Source organism: Onychostruthus taczanowskii, unplaced genomic scaffold (genome assembly GCF_017590055.1).
Source record: "Onychostruthus taczanowskii isolate IOZ18803 unplaced genomic scaffold, ASM1759005v1 scaffold72, whole genome shotgun sequence".
NCBI classification, from domain to species: Eukaryota; Metazoa; Chordata; class Aves; order Passeriformes; family Passeridae; genus Onychostruthus; species Onychostruthus taczanowskii.
Window position 1 is genome coordinate 296,555 of NW_024505008.1, and position 21,527 is coordinate 318,081.

General features: G+C 39.2%; 1 protein-coding gene across 2 annotated transcripts in view; it reads left to right on the plus strand.

Annotated features, from left to right (window-relative positions):
* Positions 1-19,728, plus strand: part of SMC5 (structural maintenance of chromosomes 5) — a 45,015-nt gene extending 25,287 nt beyond the window's left edge. For both annotated transcript variants that reach the window (XM_041422172.1, XM_041422173.1), the window contains 9 exons: positions 4,121-4,244; positions 5,432-5,554; positions 10,017-10,142; positions 10,772-10,867; positions 11,220-11,324; positions 11,525-11,644; positions 14,499-14,678; positions 14,766-14,861; positions 17,573-19,728. In XM_041422172.1, coding sequence (XP_041278106.1) covers positions 4,121-4,244; positions 5,432-5,554; positions 10,017-10,142; positions 10,772-10,867; positions 11,220-11,324; positions 11,525-11,644; positions 14,499-14,678; positions 14,766-14,861; positions 17,573-17,713 — 1,111 coding nt within the window. In that variant the 3' untranslated portion in view covers positions 17,714-19,728. The remainder of the gene's footprint in view (positions 1-4,120; positions 4,245-5,431; positions 5,555-10,016; positions 10,143-10,771; positions 10,868-11,219; positions 11,325-11,524; positions 11,645-14,498; positions 14,679-14,765; positions 14,862-17,572) is intronic.
* The last annotated feature ends 1,799 nt before the right edge of the window (positions 19,729-21,527 follow it).

Sequence of the window (21,527 nt, forward strand, 5' to 3'; positions counted from 1 at the left end):
CCAGTAGGCAGTGTAGACAACATTAACATCCAGTCTGGATCTTTCTTGTTTTAACCTAGGAGCACTGTCTATCGGTTCTTCTACTGTGCATCTCATAAGAGAACTTTGTTCCATCCTGTCAGTGGTTTCTGTTGTGGAAAGATATGGGACTATTGTTACTAGTTTCTTGTCTACAGTGAACAAACAGAGCACCCTCATCCTGCACTGTGGAGTGTGTGCTGTAGCCCCTAACCATCTTGATTGCTCTCTGAGTTTGTACCAAGTTGTTGAGGTTTAGCACAGTGGTCCAAACTGTGTGCAGTGCTGAACAGAGAGGAAAAATCACTTATCTTGCCTGTGCTTCTAATCATACAGCCTGGTTGCTGCCAGTTTGCTGCCTTTATGCACAGCTCACTGTCCACCAGGGCTTCAGGTCCTTCATTGCAGCTTTGCTGCAGCCAGTCTGTCCTGAGTCTGTATTACTGCCAGACCCACTGTCTTCCCAGGGCAGGACTCTGCATTTGTCCTTACTGAATCTCACTAATCTTCTGTCAGCCTCTTCCCCAGCTTCAGTAGACCTCTGTGAACTGCGGGCTTATTGCTCCCTCCCAGTTCAGTGTCTAAAAACCTAACAGCAGGGGCCTCTCTCTGCTCTTCCATGTCACTGGCAGGAGTCTTAAACAGTACAGGATGCAGTTCATAATCCTTGGTACTGACTTCTGGGCAAGATAAAACAAACCAAGAGTCACCATAGAGTCACATTTTTTACTTATTTAGTCTTCAGTTAATCCAGACTGTGGTCTCCTAATTTGAATCCATGAATGGTGTGGGACACAGCAGTCAAAAAATGAGAGAAATTAGTCTGGATCCAGCAGACTGAGAGGAAGATGAAGCTGATGCCGGTTAATGCTTCTCTATGTATCCAAGTAGTGAAGCTAAGCCTGACTTGCCACTAGACACGCACAGAATACATTTGAACAGCATATGTGTGTGGAGTTACACATTGCACAGTGGTCATGCAGAACAACTGCACAGATGCAATACCAGTGGTTGCCTCATGTTCATGCTGTGTCTGAGCAGCATGGGATTACCCTGGTGCATTGTCTATGCATATCTGTGGGCAGTGTGGATCCCATTGGCGGCTGGTTCCAGGCACTCTGAATCCGCACAGTTACTGTCCCTAGACCTCAGTCTCCTGAATTGCTTGTACCTGGAAATGCAAATCCCTGAGGCTGTATCCCTGCTTCTGTTGGCCTGTAGAGACTGCCTCCCGCACCCATGTGTGCCTGCATGCTGAACTGGCTGTAATTCCCTAGTTTCCCAGTAGCTCATTCTGTGGTCCTTGTCTCAGAGATACAGAGGTAATATATATGTACAGAGGTAGCCACGACTCCTCCGGTCTGCACCCCATCGGCAGTACTCCAGCCATCTTACCCATAAGTACATACGCATGGCAGCAGTCTCTGTCAGCCAGGTTGATCCCTCCAGTAGCCATTTCTTCCTGTGGTATCACCCTTAGTGGCTTGCATACCGTCTTGGCTCCTGGGCCACTTGCTGACTTGTGTGCCTTGGTCTTTATTACGGGTCAGACACTCCTTTGCACACTTGTACCATGGTGCTGGCAGCATGGACAATCGCATCATCCTGTGGTATACTCATTCTGGTCTCTCCAGGCAGGTGCAGCCATCACAGACAAGCAGGCTCCCCCCTCTGACTTGTGATTTGACTACAACTGCTTGCACTTAGACTTCCAAGCACATGAGTGCTGAGTAGAATGCAAGAAAAGAGAGAGGAACAGAGTTGAGTTAAAAGAGAATGTGCCAATTGGGCATGGCTGGGCAAGGGTAGCAACCAGCCCACTATTTACATCTAAGTGTCCCTCTTATCCTCATATTCCTCTGTTTTCCTATACGTGTTATTTTTCAAGTTACCTAGTTCCTCCCTTTCCTCACATTTTTTGCACTCTTGAATGTGTAATAGTAAAAGTCCTATGCTTTTCTGCTGCATCCCATAATGTCTGTTCTGTAATACAATGTTCAGCACTATGCTATCCTACAGGATGTGCAAAGTCTGGGCTGGGGGCTGAACAGCTTAGGAGGAATCTAGTGGCTTTTTGACTGCAGAGGTTGAAGGACTCTGTTCACTCAGGGACACTAATGCTACCCCGTACACACTGACGTTTCTTTTGACACTGAATTGATGACTAGTGAAACTGGAGGACTTGGCCTTTAGGAACAGAGATACAGGGCAATCTCCACTGAGATAATAGCAAAATTGTCAGAAACAAGATCACTTGCTATGTTGTATAATTACTTTTTTGTTTTAGGTATCTTCTACATTGTAAGTAGGAATGCTGTTTTGTCTCCTCTATGTAATTTTTACACTCTGCTGCTTCAAAAAGGTATCCATGTGTTCATGAGCTTCAGTGAGCAATTGGTAACCCAGGTGAACCTTCACAGTAATTGGTCAGCAGTGAGGCTGCTCAGCCACAGTGAGAAATTTGGGTCACTCAGAGGATCCCACAAATATACTGTGGCATGTTTGGTGCATTCACAGTACTGCTAATGCAGACAGAAATGCCCACTAAAATGTGAAAGAGCCATAAAGCCACAGGGTTTCCAGGTGAACTGCAGTCAGTGAAGAATAACTGGTTTGTTGAAGAGGAAGGAAGGTGGAAAGGTGGTGTGACTGTCTCTTCCAGGAGAGCTGTCACCAAGGGTTGTGCCACGACTTAAATTAGGATAGAGGGCTGCTGTTCAGTCCGGAGTCACAGACAGGCATGCGTTCACTCTTCTTGAAGCCCAGTGTAGTACCCCTGTAGACTTACTTGAAAATAGTATTTTCAGATATTACTTTTGCATTTCAGAGCCTGAAATTACATGAGAGCTGTATCATTGCCTGGAAGAGTGGTTTTTTGTTTTATTTCAGTTACTTTTTTGGTTTGTAATGTGACATGTAGGTGTGGTTCTTAGGAACACAGTTTAGTGAAGGATCTGGCACTGTTGGGTTAGTGGTTGGACTCAGTGATCTTAAGGTCTTTTCCAACCCAACCAATTCTCTGATTCAATTGTAGTGCAAGAAGGCAACCCCCCCAGTCCAACAATCCAGTTGACTAGGTTGTTGGGTTTCACACCTGGACACTGGTACTGAGGCTGTCCTGGGACAGGATGTCCCTTTCTCTGAGTCCTGAATTTGCACTCCCATCTGCTCCCATGGCCCTGCGCTCCTCTGGGCTTGTGGAGATGGGCGTTTCATGGACTCATGGCTCGTGTGGCGGGCCTGGGTGTAGCCAAGGTGCAGGGTATTATTTGGTCTTCTGTCAGCTGCTGTTGTCTCATTTATATGTGTGGAGGTGAGTTTCTGTCAGGTACTCACCCTAACAGAAAGCTAAAATTGACGTTAAGTAGCAACCACCTGATATTCGTCACCTCTGTTTTACAGTTGGGTTCACAAGATATGGTATGCCCTTTGTAAATCCTTGATGAATCTCCATGATCACCACCTCCATTATGCCCCTAGAATTGCTTCCTGAAGGGACTTGTTTTACAATTTTCCCAGGGATCGAAGTGAGAATGACCAGTTTGTAGTTTCCTGTATCATCCTCTTGGCCTGTTCAGCAGTTTTGGAAGATCTCCAAATGCTTTACAGCTCAGTAAAAATCATTGTTTCTCTTTTCCATGTTTCAAAGGTCTAAAACAAGTGAAAACTCTTGTTTTTCTGCACTGAGATGAGGATACAATTATTTTTTTGGCTAGACTATGTAAGAATTAAGTAAACTTCCTGAACTCACCTGTGTTGTATTGTTGTAAAGAGGTATCAGAAGAAGAAGAGTTCATTTTTTGCGCTGATTTTTTTTCTCGAATTTGAAATTTACAGAAGTAAGGGACTATGCTTGCTCAATGCTGCTGTTAGTAGCCAAAAGTGGAGTTTCTTTAACTGTTACTTTTTTGTCTGTTGTATTTCTTTGGTTTAAAGTGCACAGGCTGGGAATGCCTCCAGTGTGTTTGGAATGTTTATGATTACAAATTCCTGTTCTTGCTAACTGTTGGTTTGTCATCAAGTTTAATAATGTTTGTATTTTTATTATGATTTATTTTTAATCACAAATCAAATATTAATCAAATATTGATTTCTCCCGTAGTTTAAGACAGCTGGAACAAGATGCTATTGACCTAGAGAAGGAATTTCAGCTGGCAAATGTAAAGATCAAAGAAATAAATAAACAAAAATCAGAACTTGTTACTGAATTGAAGCATCTCATGAAGGTAAGTATTTTTAACTTGGTATGTGTTCCACTTTTATGAAGATTCCAGTTAATGTAATTTAAGTAGGAGGCATGCAGCATTTGTTACTGTCAGTGTTTTCAAGCTAGCTTTCTTAATTATTGAATAATCTTAACTTTTTCCTTTTTTCATCTCCTAGTTTTTTTTTTCAGTCTGTATTTCTGATAATTATTTTAAAATTGCTTAAGAGAATTGGAAGTGAGTAAACTTTTTCCTGTGCCCAACTTCATACTGTATAAACTTTGTGTTAAAGTGACAAATAGTGAAGATCTCAGACCTTGGCTCACCACTGTAGTCAAATGCTAGTGCCTTCAAAATTTTATCTTGTAGGTCCCCTAGGTCTGCAGTAGAAATCTTATCCTCCCTTTCATTAAGGGAGAGGATGTATTTGTATTTATATGCTGTTCATAAAGACATGATAAACAGTTGCTTTCAATGGCCCATAATTGTAGCTACCCTTTAGACAGTAAACAATGTGTTGATGGTTTTGAAGCCTCTAGACTGTTCCTGAGGCTGACTTGTTTGCAAAAACACAAACATTTTAATGTCAATGTCTCTAACCAGTTTCTAGTGATCATTAAAGTCTGTTACATAATTTCCCAAATACAGCCTCGTTTAGTTGTCATGCGCTGTTCCAGTTAAGACATCAGATATGAATTGTTGTACGTCTTGTCAGTCAACTGCAATGTCATTACAAGATGCGTATGTCTTTTGTGTTTATGTTTTGACCTTTTTCCATCTCTGTTACATGTAGTGTCCACCAATATCCACCTGTTGGATTCTTCTCTCTGAGTAACAGTTGAGATGGCCTTAGCCCTTTTTATATTTCACATAATAGTATATAGTGATGGGAAAGAGAATGGGGGAGGGAGGGTTGATGTAAAATTGCAAGTTGAAAGTAGGCATGTGTATATGTATCTACATATGTGTATTTATATATATTTTGTGGAAATTATATATTCATCTGTAGATAAGTAAAAGTACATGTGGACTATACCTCCTAAAGAATTCGGGTGATCACTTTTCATTGAATTTGACAGCAGTATTGATGACCTGAACACAGTATGAGATTGTATGCTATGACTAAAAGGACAGGTAGTTTCTAAACTAGTGGTTATATCAGTTTTGAGTTTGGTGAAAAAAAACCTGCTTTGTTTCCCTGTGTGCAGAGGATCATACCATTGAACGTCGTCAAAGTAAATTTGGCTTTTCAGATGACCAGGGTGACTGCTGAGAAGAACAGACTACAATCAGAGTACAAAGAAGGAACTCTACAACTAAGAGCTCTACAGGTAACAATATTTATGAATATTGGGGTATCTACTTTGAAAATATCTCACTGGGAAGCCTTTATGCTGTTGAAAAGGATGCTTCTCTGTCTTTGTTTAGAAGTGGCTGTTAGTACTGCTAAATATTTGGCCTTAATTTCTGTAGTTTGACTTCGACCTCTTCATTTAAAGCAGAATAGTAGCTTTGCCATCCTCAATTAAGACAACTAAGCTGCTGTGAAAATGTGCCACTTAGTCATCTTGTCTTGGATTTTTGTGTTGCAATGAAAAGTGTGTGAAAAGGCCAGGTGTTACTTGAAGGATTACTTTATTCTCAGGCTGTCCATAAACAAGTAGCTCCAACCCACATGGGAAACACAAGCTCAAGATGAACCAGAAGGTGCAGCAGAGTAATAGAGCTATTTTACCATTCTTTCATAGCTCATTTCTTCATACAGTAATTAAATGTCTTTTTTGGAGGACAGAAAAGAGACCGAATGATTCTTCTCTTGATAGGTCTTATTAGGAAGCTGTGCTCTGTTGCTATAGAGCGCGACACAGTATAATAAGAGACGACTCCAACAGAAGGGCAAAAAAGAGGCGTTTTATTAAACCAACATAACTTTTATAGTCTTTCCAGATATTGACACCCATCTGACACATATATAGTGCCCATTGGTCATAAAAGAGAAACAAAGTTCTCAGTCAACACCCAGGGAGCCATGTCACTCTTGAGCCAGCCAGAGTCCATATCTCTCAACTCTCTCTTCTTCTTCTGGTCCCCATGGTAACGACCTTGGAATTCCTTTAGGAGAGATACGGGGCTTCTCCTTATCTTCAGGAGGCCTGCTGGCTCACAGGGACAACACAGAATGTCTTTCCCACAATTCCCCCTTTTTGTATTCGACCAGCAAATACAACTGCTAAGGACTTCTGCAGGGCCCTTGCAAAAATCCAATCAGATGGAGGATCCATTCTTCATTCACTTAACCAACTTCTACCAACTCCACAACACACACACACACACACACCCTCACAGTCTTAAGGTTCATATACAAACAAAATGCATAAAGACAGATCTTCAAATACCGTTACAGACTTCACAATTTCCAGATGACACATTTGCAGCAGAACGACACCTTCACCTCTAATCACTTTCTCCCACTCAGAGTCAGAGACTAAGTCATCTGCCTAGTCACCATTCAGAACTAAGTAGCATCCACTTAACCCTGCAACTGGTTGCTGCTATCATAATGAACAACCAACCTAGTTGCTCAAGGTGCGGACTTCAGCTACTAGTTCAACTCCTATGCAAAGGCAACACTTCTCCCTTAGGTATATCAAATTCCCTATTTTTGGGACCGTCAGTGCCCTTCAAAAGGAGATGGTACAAGACACACTTCTCAGTACTACCAACCTCTTCATAAGAGAATTCAAGAAAATGAAGCAAAAGTAACATCTACTAACTTAACTTTTGGAATCTCAGTGTAAGCCTGTAATTCCCTTTACTCTGTCTTAAATTACCATCTTTACCACACATTCCTTGAGGGTCCATGCTTCCATCCACCTAATAATCAATACAATTACCTATTCATTTTGTTCCCACTGAAGAACCACTCATCCTGTCCTTTTCTCTGTGCTCCAAATAAGGTTTGACACAACGGAATTAGGTCCGGACCTTCGCAGCGTCCCTGCTACCTTCACTCATATTTTTGTAGGGTACCCTTCAACTTTTTTTTCTCTTTACAGCCCGTTGTAATCACGGAGGACGGCCACCAGATGTCGCTATAGAGCGCGACACAGTATAATAAGAGACGACTCCAACAGAAGGGCGAAAAAGAGGCGTTTTATTAAACCAACTTAACTTTTATAGTCTTTCCAGATATTGACACCCATCTGACACATATATAGTGCCCATTGGTCATAAAAGAGAAACAAAGTTCTCAGTCAACACCCAGGGAGCCACGTCACTCTTGAGCCAGCCAGAGTCCATATCTCTCAACTCTCTCTTCTTCTTCTTCTGGTCCCCATGGTAACAACCTTGGAATTCCTTTAGGAGAGATACAGGGCTTCTCCTTATCTTCAGGAGGCCTGCTGGCTCACAGGGACAACACAGAATGTCTTTCCCACAGTGCTCTTTTCAGGTGAAAAGTCAGAGGAGCTAGTTCACAGCAAGTACACATTTCTAAGAGTAGAGGATGCTGTCATTGCTTGTGGATTGCTGCAAGGGTCAATTTTTGTATTTGTGTAGTAGTACAATCTTTCAATGCACTCGGGAATGAACTGTCAAAGTATAGGGTGGTAAGTTGGGGATTTTTCCTTGTCTTTCAAGAGTTCAGTCAACTATAAGCTAGTAATTCAATTTGATCATAAAGATGAAAGTAAAAATTGGAAAGCAGTTTGAAAGGTAGTAGATAGTTTTTTTTACATAGACAGGTACTTGCAAAAAGAATGGTCTTAGCATGTAGTTACAAAACCACTCAAGTTATAGTTACCATCACTTGCAGGAAAATTAGGCACATGAGAACTTTTTAAGAAGAACAGAATGTAGCTTGAACACACAGATGAAGTCCAGCATGTTACTTAGAAAACCATTGTTATAGAAGTTCTTACCCATGATGCATCTTTTACTCAGTTTATCAAAGTTCAGTGAAAATCATTTAATTACTAGTACTCAGTAACGAGTAAGAAAGTTTAACAAAGCCATGAACCTCATGTCAGTAATGTGTATTGTTAGTGGGAAATTCATGTAATGCTTCTAGTTGTTTCTGTAGACATCGTCATCATTTAGGGAGAAGCTTGGACTAGTACACAGATGCCTGGTCAGATCAGTAGACAGGAATTGTTATTTGTAGCATTCTGACGATTTTTTAAAATTGCCTCCTTCCTAGTAAAAGATGTGTATGAGTCAAGTGGTGTCCCATTCAGGCCCCCTCATTAAACCAACATGAGCATTAACACTGCCACATACTTTCTAATATATAGAAGAAATAAGGAATCAAAAGTTGTATATTTATATTTGTCTAAATTTTATTTTGCATGTGGGCATTGACAGTAAACTGGCAAACTTGAGGGAAAATTGAAAATTGACTTGCTGAACTGTCAGTGCATTTATTCTAGTACATGCTTGATACTAACATCAAATATCTATTGCTTTCTAGTTTTTCTGTCACATACAGAAGTTTCTCCTGCCAACTATATATTTTCCTCTTCACTGAAGAATTTTACTTACTGTAGCTTGGATCAGGCATATTCAGTCTGTTGAATATTGAATCTGTTTCAGATTTTAAGTGCCTACAGATCAACTTGAACGCTTGTTTCATGCAGCTCTGCAGACCTCCCTTCGAGTGAGAGCTCTATATACAATTGAGAATTAAGATTCCCCACTTCAGTTGATTCAGAATTGATTTGGGCTCTGGAAATGATCAAACACAAAAATTTATGCTTCTTGTAGAAAAAAAGAAATGGGTGCCTCTCACAGTATCTTTTGCCTTCATTATCATGTCAAAATATTTCAGATGAAGCCATTTGACTTTTATATTTGTGGGATCAAAAAAACTATAACAGGGCATCTGTAGATATCCAGTGGAAGGTAACTATTGTGCTGTACAATAACATTTATGCTAATTCAGTATAGCTTGAGATCTTGGCTGGAAAGAAAAGGGGAGACATCCTCCCTTTACTGTTTTATCTGTACAGCTCTAATGCCAGTACTCCATTTCCCTCCTCTGCAATAGAAGTAGGGATGGTCTAAAAAAGCCTCTTTTAAAAATTTTCCAACCTTTCTGAAAACACCAATTCAGTATAGAAAAATATTTTACAGTGTATTTGTGGAGATTGTGAAATGCTTATCTGTAATGCAAAGATCTTTTTCATAGTGCTTAGTGGAGAGGGAGGGAAGAACCGGTTTTTTTTGAGTTGATAGCTGCTGAGAACAGGTTACTAACTCTTGTGAGTGTGACAAGATTACTAATGATCTTTACTACTGCTTATGTTGTATTTAGTTAATAACAATCAGTTACACTTCCAGAAAGTAATGACAATGACTGTGACTATCAATGTCTGTGTCCTATTTTTAAAACTGTGAAACAAGCATTTCTCTAACTGTATGATTTCAATTGAAAACTGAAATTTTTTCACCACTGGAGGGCTCCTATATTTAGCTGAAGTACACAACAGTAAAACTTGGGAAGATAATGCTTGAGTCTGCATGCACACTTGTGAGAGAAAAGAAATTTAGATATTTCTGAAGAACTCGCTTTTGATCAGTTTACCTTGGCATCTGTTGACTTGATGAGCAGAGATGTATAATGAGTTTTGTTAGTTGAAGCAAATTGTTTTGGTATTTTAATAGTCTGGTTTCACCTACTTTTTCTGATTCAGATGTGGTTTATTGTTAGTGTTCTAGAGTTAGCCCTGGAAATTCACAATAATATTTAAAAAAAAGATGGTGGTGATTTTTAAAAATATTTAATATTTCTAACAGCGACGTTTTCATGAACTGGATAATAGGAAGCAACTTCTTTATGAGAAGTGCATGGAATTGATGAAACAGGCTCGACAAGTCTGCAGATTGGGTCCGGATCAAGGTTTTCCAGAAGAATTTAAAGTTGTATGTACAAAAAGAAATCTTACATATCTTGAATTTCTAACTTCTCCTGGAAAGAATAATGCATTTTTTTTTTTATTAGAAGGCTCCCAGTAAAGGATTATATGTACTTCTTTTACTGTGGTTAGCCTTTTAAACCACTTGAGATGTCCTTTGACTACCACTTTGTTATGTGCTCAGAGGAGAGAAAATTAGACCTGTGATTTCAATTGAAATCCACAGTCTCGTGTTCACAGAAATAGATGCCATATTTTTCTACCTTCCTGCTCTAAGGGAGCAACACCAAAGAATTGAGGTCTGTACCCAGCCTCTTAGAAGTATTAATTTGCATGTCTTGTCTAGCATAGTCCATGTCTTACACTGAATTTCTGAGTATCTGTGCCTGCACAACTTAGGCAACTAAGTTGTGATACATAACTGATTATGTATCTTAATTATGTAGAAGCACTTCCAACCTTCTTTCTCTGTCCAGAATAGTTAGTGGGGGAATCTTGTTCTTTTAAATTTTGAGTATGTGACACCCTGATTAAAAGTAACAAAATAGTTTATGGTTTGTTTTTTTTTTTTTTTTAAGAAAACTTAAGTCCTTCATTAGTATTGCTTTGTAACATGTGCAATCCTTTGTCTTGTAGGCGTTTCAGACTCTTCCAAACACATTGGAAGAAATTGATGCTTTTCTGAATGAAGAGAAAACCAGGGCTTCCTGTTTCACAGGCATCAGTGCTTCGGTATGTTCATTGCTTTCCCTCCCCCTCTACACACATTGTACTTGTTTCCCACTCTGTGCTATCTCTCTTGGTATAATAAGCTAGATAGTAGGAACAATGTGCTGTAAATGCCAGATTCTGCATCTACTCAGTTTTAAAGTAGGTTCTTCAAACAAAAACAAAAGTTGCGATAATCTGAGAGAAACAAAGCTTTACTGTTTCCTTGCTTTAAAGTTAGAAATCTGTCTTGTTTAGTGTGCAGTGCAGTAGTCTGTGTAATTGTGTTTGAACAGTACCGATGCAGTGTGACAATGTACAGTCAGGGTTACAATTAGTAGATATTTTGCGGACTGCTTGTTTTTTATTCTGGCAGGTTGTTGAAGAATACAATAAGCAAACACAAGAAATACAACAGTTAACAGAATATCTAGAGGAAAAAAAAAATGAGTTGAATAACTATAAGCAAAACATTTCACAGGTAATACTGAAGTTACTTCTGTATCATTATTATAATTCTATGCCATTGTAGAAATGTATGTACAGAAATAAATGGTAACATTTCAGATTGTTTTGAGTGTAAACTGAGATGCTAATTATGATGTTTTTTCAGTGTAAATGCTATCTCTGAGGGAAAATTCAGATCTTAAATTGATTTTACATGGATATGTCTGCTTTTAGGTCAAAGAAAAGTGGCTAAACCTCTTGAAAGTGATGATTGAACAAATTAATGGAAAGTTCAGTAAGTTCTTTAGCTCTATGCAGTGTGTTGGTGAAGTTGATCTTCATATGGAAAATGAGGTATGATTGATTTTTTTTATATAACATTCATATTTTCTTGCATAATGATTTGGTTATATATTGCCAGAGAGAAATAACAAGTTGTCGTGGAGATGGTTTTTTTTAAAAGTATTGAACTTTTACTCAATATTTTCAGTTTATTAGAACTGACTTATCAGTCTGATTGAAGGCAAGTGAGTCTTTATCCAGATGACTAGGACTTCACCTCCTGGCTTTTGGAATAGGCCTGCAACTTACAAAGCTTAGTTAGAAACATTGTATTTACTTAGCTGTCACTCAGATTTATTAAGCTCATTATTCAATTCTGAATTTTCAGCTAATTTTTATCCTCTATTATCATCCAAATGTTCAGTTATTAGGTGTTGAATTGATTTGGTTCTGCTTGTAGTTTCTGCTGAAGTCTGAGGCATTTGATCAGTTCTGAAAAAGCAACTGTCATTTGGCCCATCCTGTTACCTTCTCAGTAACTTCTGTAGGTAGGGTTTACCTCTGGTGAAGAGTTTAAAGCATCAGTAGAACTTGTAGAGAAGTATTCAGTGCAATGAACTGGAGAGGGAAATTTGATAGTTTGTTTTCAATTGATCACTGAAATTATGATGTCAAGACTTTCATATGTTAACGCATAGACTACATAATAGTGAAAGTTGACACAATTTTTTTCTGGCTTATATTTTTTTCTTGTAAATTACTCAAGCAGCTTTTCTGAAAATAGCAGTGGCAGTTACTACTCAGGGCAGAAGAGTGACTGGTAAGGCTCTTTATATGAACTGCATAAAAACATTTACCTGGAAACTAGTAATATGAAAAAGTAGAACATTAAAACATAGACTTTTAAGGTCTTCTGATAGTTACTTCGACAAATCTATATTACACAAAAACTGTCTTTTAGATAAAAGTATGTTGAAAGAGAGAACACAGAAGGAATAGTAAAGCTATTTAAAAGCAAAAGATGTGTGGAGTGCCTTTCTGAATCTCTTCTTTGGAAGGTGTTGCTTTTCTATAGCAAAGATGTCACAAATAGTTTTCAGAGATTAGCTAGCAGTATTGTGCCAGTGAGTAAAATTTCATTCCTCAAGGGATCAATTACTACAATCTAGAAGGGTGGATAATCTGTTCTCAAGTTTGCACTCCTTGCTCTTCTCTGGAGGAGAATCTTTTGCCTCAGGTGTAGATAAGAAGAGGGAGACTCTGGAGGTAGACTTACTTTTTATTAGAGATATTTCTGTGACACTGAAGTTCAAGCCTCTGTTAGTCTGCCTTACAGGAATCTTGAGACCTCTGGATGTCATTGGTGACACTACCTGCTGTCACCAGTGGATAATAGGAAGAATTGGTGGAAGTTCTTTACAGAAAAGGTGATTAAACATGGAATGGATTGAGGAGGGAGGTGATGGAGTTACCATCCCTGGAGATGCTTAAGGAATGACTGGACAGAGCACTCAGTGCCTTGGTCTATTTCCCAGACTGGTGTTCAGTCATGGGTTGGGCTCTGGTCTCAGAGGCCTTTTCCAGCCAAAGCGACTCTGTGATACTGTGTGGAACACTTCACTGGGTTCTTCCTTAACATTCTAGCAGAAGCCTCTGGGAACAGTCTTGACTTTCCTTGGTAACACTTACTAGCCAGAATTTGTACTGCTGGCCATGATAACCCTCACCCTGCTGACACCACAAGGAGTTTTGAGCATCATTTTTATCAGGTGTTTGAAAATCTCTCAGCTATACAAACTGGCAATCAAAATAGTGTGACTGATGCCATTGTGGCTGTGTTTCACATCAATATTTTAATTTGGTTTGCTAGCCTGTATCTTCACTTTTTCAAACCTACATCTGAATGCATCTGAAATTACAGTGGGCTTAGAGACCTTAGATTCTGGAGCTAATTACTCCTTAAGTGAAATTGTAATCAGAACAACTCACAGAATCACAGGTAAGTTGGAAGCACTTGGAAGGGTCATCAAGTCCAGCTCTTAAGTAAATGGCCCATTCAGGGATTGAACCCACAACTTTGGTGTTGTTAGCGTTGTGCTCTGACCAACTAAGTGAACTCAGTGGCCACTGAACAGAACTTCAGGAATCAGAGAGAGTCCTCTGAAGATTTCTTTTTAATCTTAAGCATGAATGTATTTCATTGCACGGTCCTTCTTTTGAGCCACATGTGTTACCCTTGTATTTTGGTAGTTACCTTGACAGATCTATATTATACAAAAAACTGTCTTTTAGATAAAAGTTTGTTGAAAGAGAAAACACAGAAGGAGCAATAAAGCTATTTAAAAGCAAAAGGTGTGTCAGCTGAGGCTGCTGACAAGTTTCACTTTCCTGTTAAAGGAAAGCCAGCATTGGAATCCTTGTGTGTGGTTTTCCCATTGAAGTATGAAATGAAAATGGCTGTCCTGATGGATTTTGAGCTGCTTGCACTTGAAGAAGTTCAGATTGGTACACAACGTACGCAAACACCATTACTCCACTGTTAAAATTGATAGTATCCTAAGGCTTTTTTTTTTTTTCTGATTAATGGGATTTATAAGGGCATGCTTTCTTCTTATTCTAGCCAAGATTTTTATTTTCCTGTTGATGTTCTTACTGTATATAAATCCTTTCTTAACAGCAATTAACAAATCATAGGAAAGGGAATGGTATTGGAAATTATGTAGCAAAAGTAAACAAGAGTGAAGGAAAACTGATGAAACAGGATTAATATATATAGATGAACCAGAGTTAATATATTGATTTTAAGTTGAACCTGAGTAGTTGGTTGACCCATGTACATTTGTATAAATGTCCTTTAGTTTGCCTGTCGTCATAAAATAAGCTATAATAAAAAGAAAATGAGTTTAAAAGGTACTGGCTTTCACAGGAGGAGTATGAGAAGTATGGAATTCGCATTAGAGTCAAATTCCACAGTAGCACTGAACTTCATGAATTGACTCCGTATCATCATAGTGGAGGTGAGAAAACTGTTTCCACTATGTTATACCTGATGGCTCTGCAAGAACTCAACAGATGTCCTTTCAGGGTTGTTGATGAAATAAATCAGGTGAGAATCAATAGTATGGTATTGCTCTTCCTGTATACAGATGCTTATGACATAGTGGAGAGAACAGACTTTTTTTTTTCTTTTCAGGGAATGGATCCAATGAATGAGAGAAGAGTTTTTGAAATGGTTGTGGAAACTGCTTGTAAAAAAAGAACGTCTCAGTACTTCCTCATTACACCAAAGGTGTGTGGCAGAAAATGAAATAGGAAGTTTCAAGTGTAGGAGAATGGGATTTGGTGTAATAATACACCAGTAAACACTGTATAACTTACCTGTATTTTACCTATGAAATTTGGATTAAAGAGAGTATTTGTCCATTTTAAGGACAGTCAGGCAAAAATTCACACAACTTAGACCAAGGCTCATCTCCTCAGAAACCTGCTCTGGATTTGTGGCCCCACTGGAAGTATCATGTGTTAGCCACCAGTGGACAGGGTTACCATTGAAAAGGCTGTAGAAGGTAGTGCCTCTAGCTAACACAAAATTCACACTGTAGCAGAGACTAATTTCCAGACAAGTCAGATGATGATACTGGAGGAGGAGCAGGCTAGTGCTGCTGACATCAGAGCTAGAAGAGTCCCACATGATTACTTGAATAGTTTTCCTGTATTAATCTGAGATTTAGAGACTCAGAAAAGAGGAGATTAGTGCGCTGAATGTGACCAGTTCAATTGTACTTTTTGGGCAAAATGAAAAAAAAAGGCAGTTGACTTACTAGTCATGCAGTCATGCAGTGCCAAGTCTTTAAAGGGGTAAATAGGGTGGCTGTCCACCTGCACCATTAACAGAGACTAATGTTGAGCTTGATCCAAGAAAAATTTAAACAGTAAGTATTACTTGCACACCAGGGAAACAAGCAATCACTAAGTGTTCTGGTTTTCATTAAGATGTCACTCCTGTATCTCTGTACACTGTATTTTAGAAAATCTGGCTAATATGTCCTGTTTCTTCAGTAAATATCAATTGAAGGGTGTGAGTAAGGCCGCCTCATAGCATTTACCTTACTTGAAGGAGATGGAAGGTAATGCTTCTTGTTCCTTTTGATCTTGCAGTATGCTTGCTTCCATACAATGTGGTCATTTCCTGACCACATTACTTCTTTGTTGTTCTGTTATCTATTCTGTTGTTCTGTTATCTGTTTTGTTGTTATGTGTTATCTATTCCCTTTTGTCTTCTTGTGATTCCTCTCATTATTGAATCAGGTTTTCCATGTGCTCTCCTACTTCGGGAAAGAACAGAATGATTTGGATGTTGAAAGACAGATAGCTCAACTAACTCTAATGCTTTCCAAATTTAAGGAGTTGTAGAAAATCGCTGTCTGGGGTCCAGAGTCTGTGTAAAAATTGAGTCTGTTGTCAAATTACTAAGAATAGAGACAGGGAAAAATTGAGTATGCAGAAAGATTAAAATTAAAATCAGGATTTTAGAAGTCTCCAGACTTCAAAAAACAGAAAAGTCAACATCATAGTAAGAGGAAACTCGAGGACTATGTTGCAGCATTATTCAGCAGCCGGAGACAGGGTTATGAAGAGGTGGCTGAAGATATTCTTGGCACCCCTTCCCTCTTCCCCCCACAAGCAGGTGACATGGCAAGTTGCAATGGCTTGTCACAAGAAAAATCAGTGAGAGAGAACATTGTGTAAAGGTTTAGTTGATTGAGAGTGTTTGTATGGGCTGCATTAGAGGATAATTAAAAAGGCTGCACAGGCTGGGCTGAGAAGGCCAGACTCTTCTGTTCATGGCTTACCTGCAGTTCCTGAGCCCCTGCTATATGTCACCACTTACTAGAGAGTCTGACAGTTTGTTGTACTAAGCCAAGCTCCATGTGTGTACCCAGTGGATATAGGAAACACTTTGACTCTTTTTCAGTGTGTTGACACCTCCCCTGGTTGTATTTTTAAGCAAGCTGCAGAGGAAAGGGGTATAAATTAATATGCAGTAAAGTTGATTAGGAATACTGTATTTTGAGTAGTTGTGATTTGCTGTCATGAGTAGATGAACTGAATATGTTCTTAGAAGTGAGTTTGAAAATTAATATTTTTAATACAAATCTGGTGAAACAGATTACATTTATTAATCATACAAATAACTTCCATGTTGGGAGTTAATCCTTTTTTTCCTGTAAAGTGAAATTCTAAATATTCTTAAGGTAGGGAAATTTTATCGAAAACAGGATTCATTTCAGTACAAACATAAAATTTGGGAAATTACATCTGGTGTAATGCCTAAATGACTAGGGAGAGGGAAGTGACAAGTTGAACATCAGTTGCAGGTAAATTATTCAATGTCGTCCTGAGCACTGCTTATAATCTATGGTTTGCATGTCATCTTTGTCTGTTGGGCTTGTGTTTGGCGTGATTTGGATTATCATAAGTATCCAACTTTGGCTGTTACACTTCGGAAAAGTAGTACAGGTGCTGAAATTACTCCAGAAGGTAGCAGTGCAACTTCTAAGTAATTTTGACTGCTCTGAGTTTCCACTAATGGCAATTGCTTAACTCAGAGAAGCACAAGAGAGACATAGACTTACTTGGGTGTACTGTCTCCTGTCCTGCCCTGGGGAAAAAAAAGGAAAAACATTATTCTGTGCCCACAGAGGAGTGGAGTTATTCTCTGGATACAGAGAAAAAGCAGTGAGATCGATGGCTGCAAGAAGGTACGGATTAGATATGAAAATTTTCTTCTAATAAGAATAGTGATGCATGGAAATTGGATGAAGAATGAGTCCCTTTGAGGGGGTTTCTAGGAACAAATACACTTCACTTCTCAGGTTGTAATCCTAGTATAGTGATATTTTTGGGATCTAAGGTTTTTCGTAGATCTTACTCATTTTTTTTTGTCGATAATGGGGAACATCTAGCTATTTTGTCTTTGGTTTCTGTGTTTTTCACCAGCTCCTGCAGAATCTCACTTACAATGACAAGATGACTGTGCTGTTTGTCTACAATGGACCTTTTATGCTGGAGACGTACAAATGGAACATAAAGCAGTTTAAGAGACGGCAACGGCACCTTTCAAGCATGACTGAATCTTAATTCTACAGAGGTATTTTATATATCTTTATTGAAACATCTGGCTTTCAAGAATTCCGAAATTGTCAAAGAGGAAAACCCTCAAAAAAATGGTAATTGAGAACTTTGGTTCTTAAAACTTATACAAATGTTTGATAGATTTGAAATGCATGGTTTTCTTTTCAAAGTCTTTCGTAGTGGTCACTGTCTCCAAATAACCTACTCTTCTCAGTTGTAGGTTTAAATTTTTTTTTTCCTATTCTATGAGTTAATGCAGCATCAGAAGTGCAGGTAGTTTTTCTAGGTTATCCTGGACTTACTCTGTGACTGTTGTGTTTTTAGAGGTTGGGGTTATTTTTTTCCAAAAATTGGAATTTGCTTTTGGTAAATAATTTTACTTTACCACAGATGTAGGTATTATCCCATTTCCCTGTTGAAATGCAATTTTTTTAAATTAATTCAGGTGATCTGTAGAAAAAGAATGGTTTGCAATCATCTGTTTTGTAAAAATAAACCTGAAATTAATATAAATAATACGATTCTATGAATATATTATTGTTGAGTAAATACTTTCTCTCAAAATTAATGAACAAATATAGTAGCATTTCATTTTGTAGTGCTCAAATTATAAGGTTTTTCTAGCAAGTCTCTTAGTACGTGACTAACAGAATTCCAGGTCTTCCTGAAACAGTGAGCCTAGTGAGCTTGCAGAAGTAAAACTAAGCAATATATATCTTCTTGTGTGTTTTTTTTTTTCCTAAGTAAAACTTCTTACATTTTTGGTGATAGATAAAACAGTGCTGCATATTTGTCAAGCAAGTTTAAACCCAGGAGGTTTAAACAAGGGGTCAGCTGCACTGAAGTGATTGTACAGTCAATTGCTTTTCAACAGAAAGCTATAAAAATGTTTAATAGAGTGTTTGCCATAACTGTTAAGCATTTGGAAATGCAGGTTACAACAGAATGTTGAAGACCTAAAAGAAAGTCCTGATTATTAAGTTAACTATTAAATAAGTAAAATTCAACAATTTGATGTCTGCTTTCACTGGGTGTTTTTCTTAACAGCATCCTGGAAATGACCTTTGCTAGTGAAGCTGGTATTCCAGGTTTTGATATTCATGCATTCAAAATAAAATACCCCACTACAAAATGTGAGCTGGCATCCGGGAGGCTTTAGGTATTAAAGGGGAGGAGGTATTGTAATTGTTCCTTTGAATAGGTAGATGAGCCATCAGTGCAGTAGAGAACCACACATTCTTGTTTCTGCAGGCCACTGTTAGTCAGTGGAGTTGTCTGACTGTGAAATGAGTTCCTGGGACAGTTTCTATGGTGATTAATGTCCCAACATAAATACTTAACAGAAGATACAGAAGTGTGGAAACTCAGGCTGTGATCCAGAGTTAATTTGGGCAGCAGAGTATCTTTGACATAATTGAGGCTACAGGCCTATCTGTGTCCACTGTATTGAAAGATCTTGGTTTTAGAAGTATTATTCAAAATTTCTGTTATTGGGAAGTTTGTTGTTGTTACTGTTCTTTTTTGTAGCTTATTGCTGTTTGCAGTAAATAGTTCTTATCTCAGCCTGCGATCTTTGCCTTTTGTGCCTTCAGTTCTCCTCTCCAGCACACTGCAGAGGGAGGGGGAAATGGAGCAAGAGAGTGGTGTCTGGTTTGAAGAGTCTTGAGAGGGCAGAAATTGGGGAGTGCCATTCTTAAACCAGGACAGATTGGCACGGTGTCTGATGGGAGGTGTCTGACAGAAGAGCTACAGCATGGGAAGCAGGGGAGGGGGAACCTTGGCACTCTAGCTTCTCTGTAAATAAGTGAACCAGAAGTACTCTCTTCACTTGTGACTCACTAAAACACAGTGTCCAAAATTACTTTTCCTAGGACTTTTTGTTCTGGAAGCACTTCCCCCCCCCCCCCCCCCCCCTTCTTTGCTAATTAAGAATAAAGCCACGATTAACTACACTATAATTTCTGAGAGAAAGGATATGTGGAAGGGAGTTAAAGAAAAATTCTTCACCTGTTCTGCCTAAACATCTGAAAATCCCGACCCTTTCTATGCCATTGCTCCCAGGCTAGGCTTGCCAAAAGCCATGCTTCCAGGAGGCTCTGGAATTGATCCAGTGTCCTTTGCATAATTCCAATACCTTGGGTGAAGAGCAATTTTTTGTAGCAGGGGCTGATCTAGTAGTTGCTATAACCTCATTTTACTTTGATGCTAACTTCAACCACTGACAAGGCTGAGCTAGTAGGGAGAGGGAAGGTGAGTGCAGAAAGACAATATTTTTAGCCACTGAAAGCTTTTCAGTCTTGACTGTAGCAGTGTGGAAAGCCAGCAGGGAAAGCGTGGAAAAATAAGGACCAGCAGCAACAGTAGAGACAGAAGTAAGAGAGGTGATAAGCGGCACTAGAGCAACCTATCAACCTCTCCTGTGGTTCTGCTCTTGCTGATGGTGTAATCCTCTGACACCAATTCCCACCTTTTATGCTTTCCACCAAATTCCTCCAGCTTTTCTCCACTAAGCTGCTCCCCAGTTACTCTTGGAAGTAATTTCCCCATTGTCTAGTCTTTATCCTATTGATCTAGGCCAGTGGGGGTTTTTTGACAATTGTACTGGTTTTGGTTGGGATATTTTCTTCATAGAAGTTTGTATGGAGTTATGTTTTGAGTTTGCGCTGTTGGTTACATAGGGATGTTTTTGCTACTCCTGGGGGTGCTTTGCACTGCATGGATGCCTTTCCTGTTTCTCACACTGCCTCGCTAGCACAAGTTTTATAAGAAGCTGAGAGGGGACACAGGTGGGACAACTGACCAAAGGGCTATGTCATCCTGTATGACATTGTCCTCAGCAGTAAAAGCTAGGGGAAGAAGGAGGTGTGTTTGGATTAAGTCTTCCAAAGTAACAGCTGTGTGTGGTGGAGCCCTGCTTTTTTGGGGGAATAGCTGAACACCTGCCTGTTGATGGGAAGTAGTGGATGACTTCCTTCTTTTGCCTTGCTTGGGCACCCAGCTTTGCTTTCCAAATCAAACTTTTTTATCTCAACCCAGAAGTTTTCTCACTTTTACCATTCTGATTCTCTGACCCATCCCACAGGGGCAGGGTGGGCATGTGGCCCTGAGCTGCCACTCAGGATTAACCCACAACAGCAGTGTGTGTTGGTCTCAAAACGTGATGTTGCACCTGTCATTTTTGCACACAGAGCTAAATGAGATCTTGGCAAATATCTTAGCTTGTTGTGTGTTTATAGAAGAGCAAGTCACCTGCTTGCAGACTGACCTCTTTGGAAAGCACAATGATGAGAACATGGCAAGTTAGCCAGAAAGGAATGACAGACTTCTTTGGGGATAAGGAGCCATGCATAGTAGTGGACAAAGTTGATTTTGCAGGAAGCAAGATGAAGGGAAGGGATGATAACTCAGAAGATGGTGGCAGAATATACCAAGGAGCCATAGAAAAGAACAGAGAGCTGAAGAGTGCACAGGTGACATGTAACATGGATGGTTCAAAAGAATCTGGATCGCATAATTTAAAGGGGAACAATGTCCAATTCCCCCTTCCCAATTTGTTACCAAAGCTGTAGACTGTGAACATTACGCAGCTTGACCTTAACTGCAATCCATTATCAGTTTGGGTCATGTAATCGGTTTTCATGGACAATAAAGGTTTTTTTGGATGGTTGGGTTCTGCAGGTTTTCTGTTGGTTGGTTGGTTCGTTGGTTTGGTGTTTTGGGTTTTTTTGCAGGGTTTTTACTTGTTTTGTTGGTTTTGTTGTTCATTTTCGTGAGGAATTACAAACACAGTGTAAATCCAAAGCAGATGATCAGTACAAGG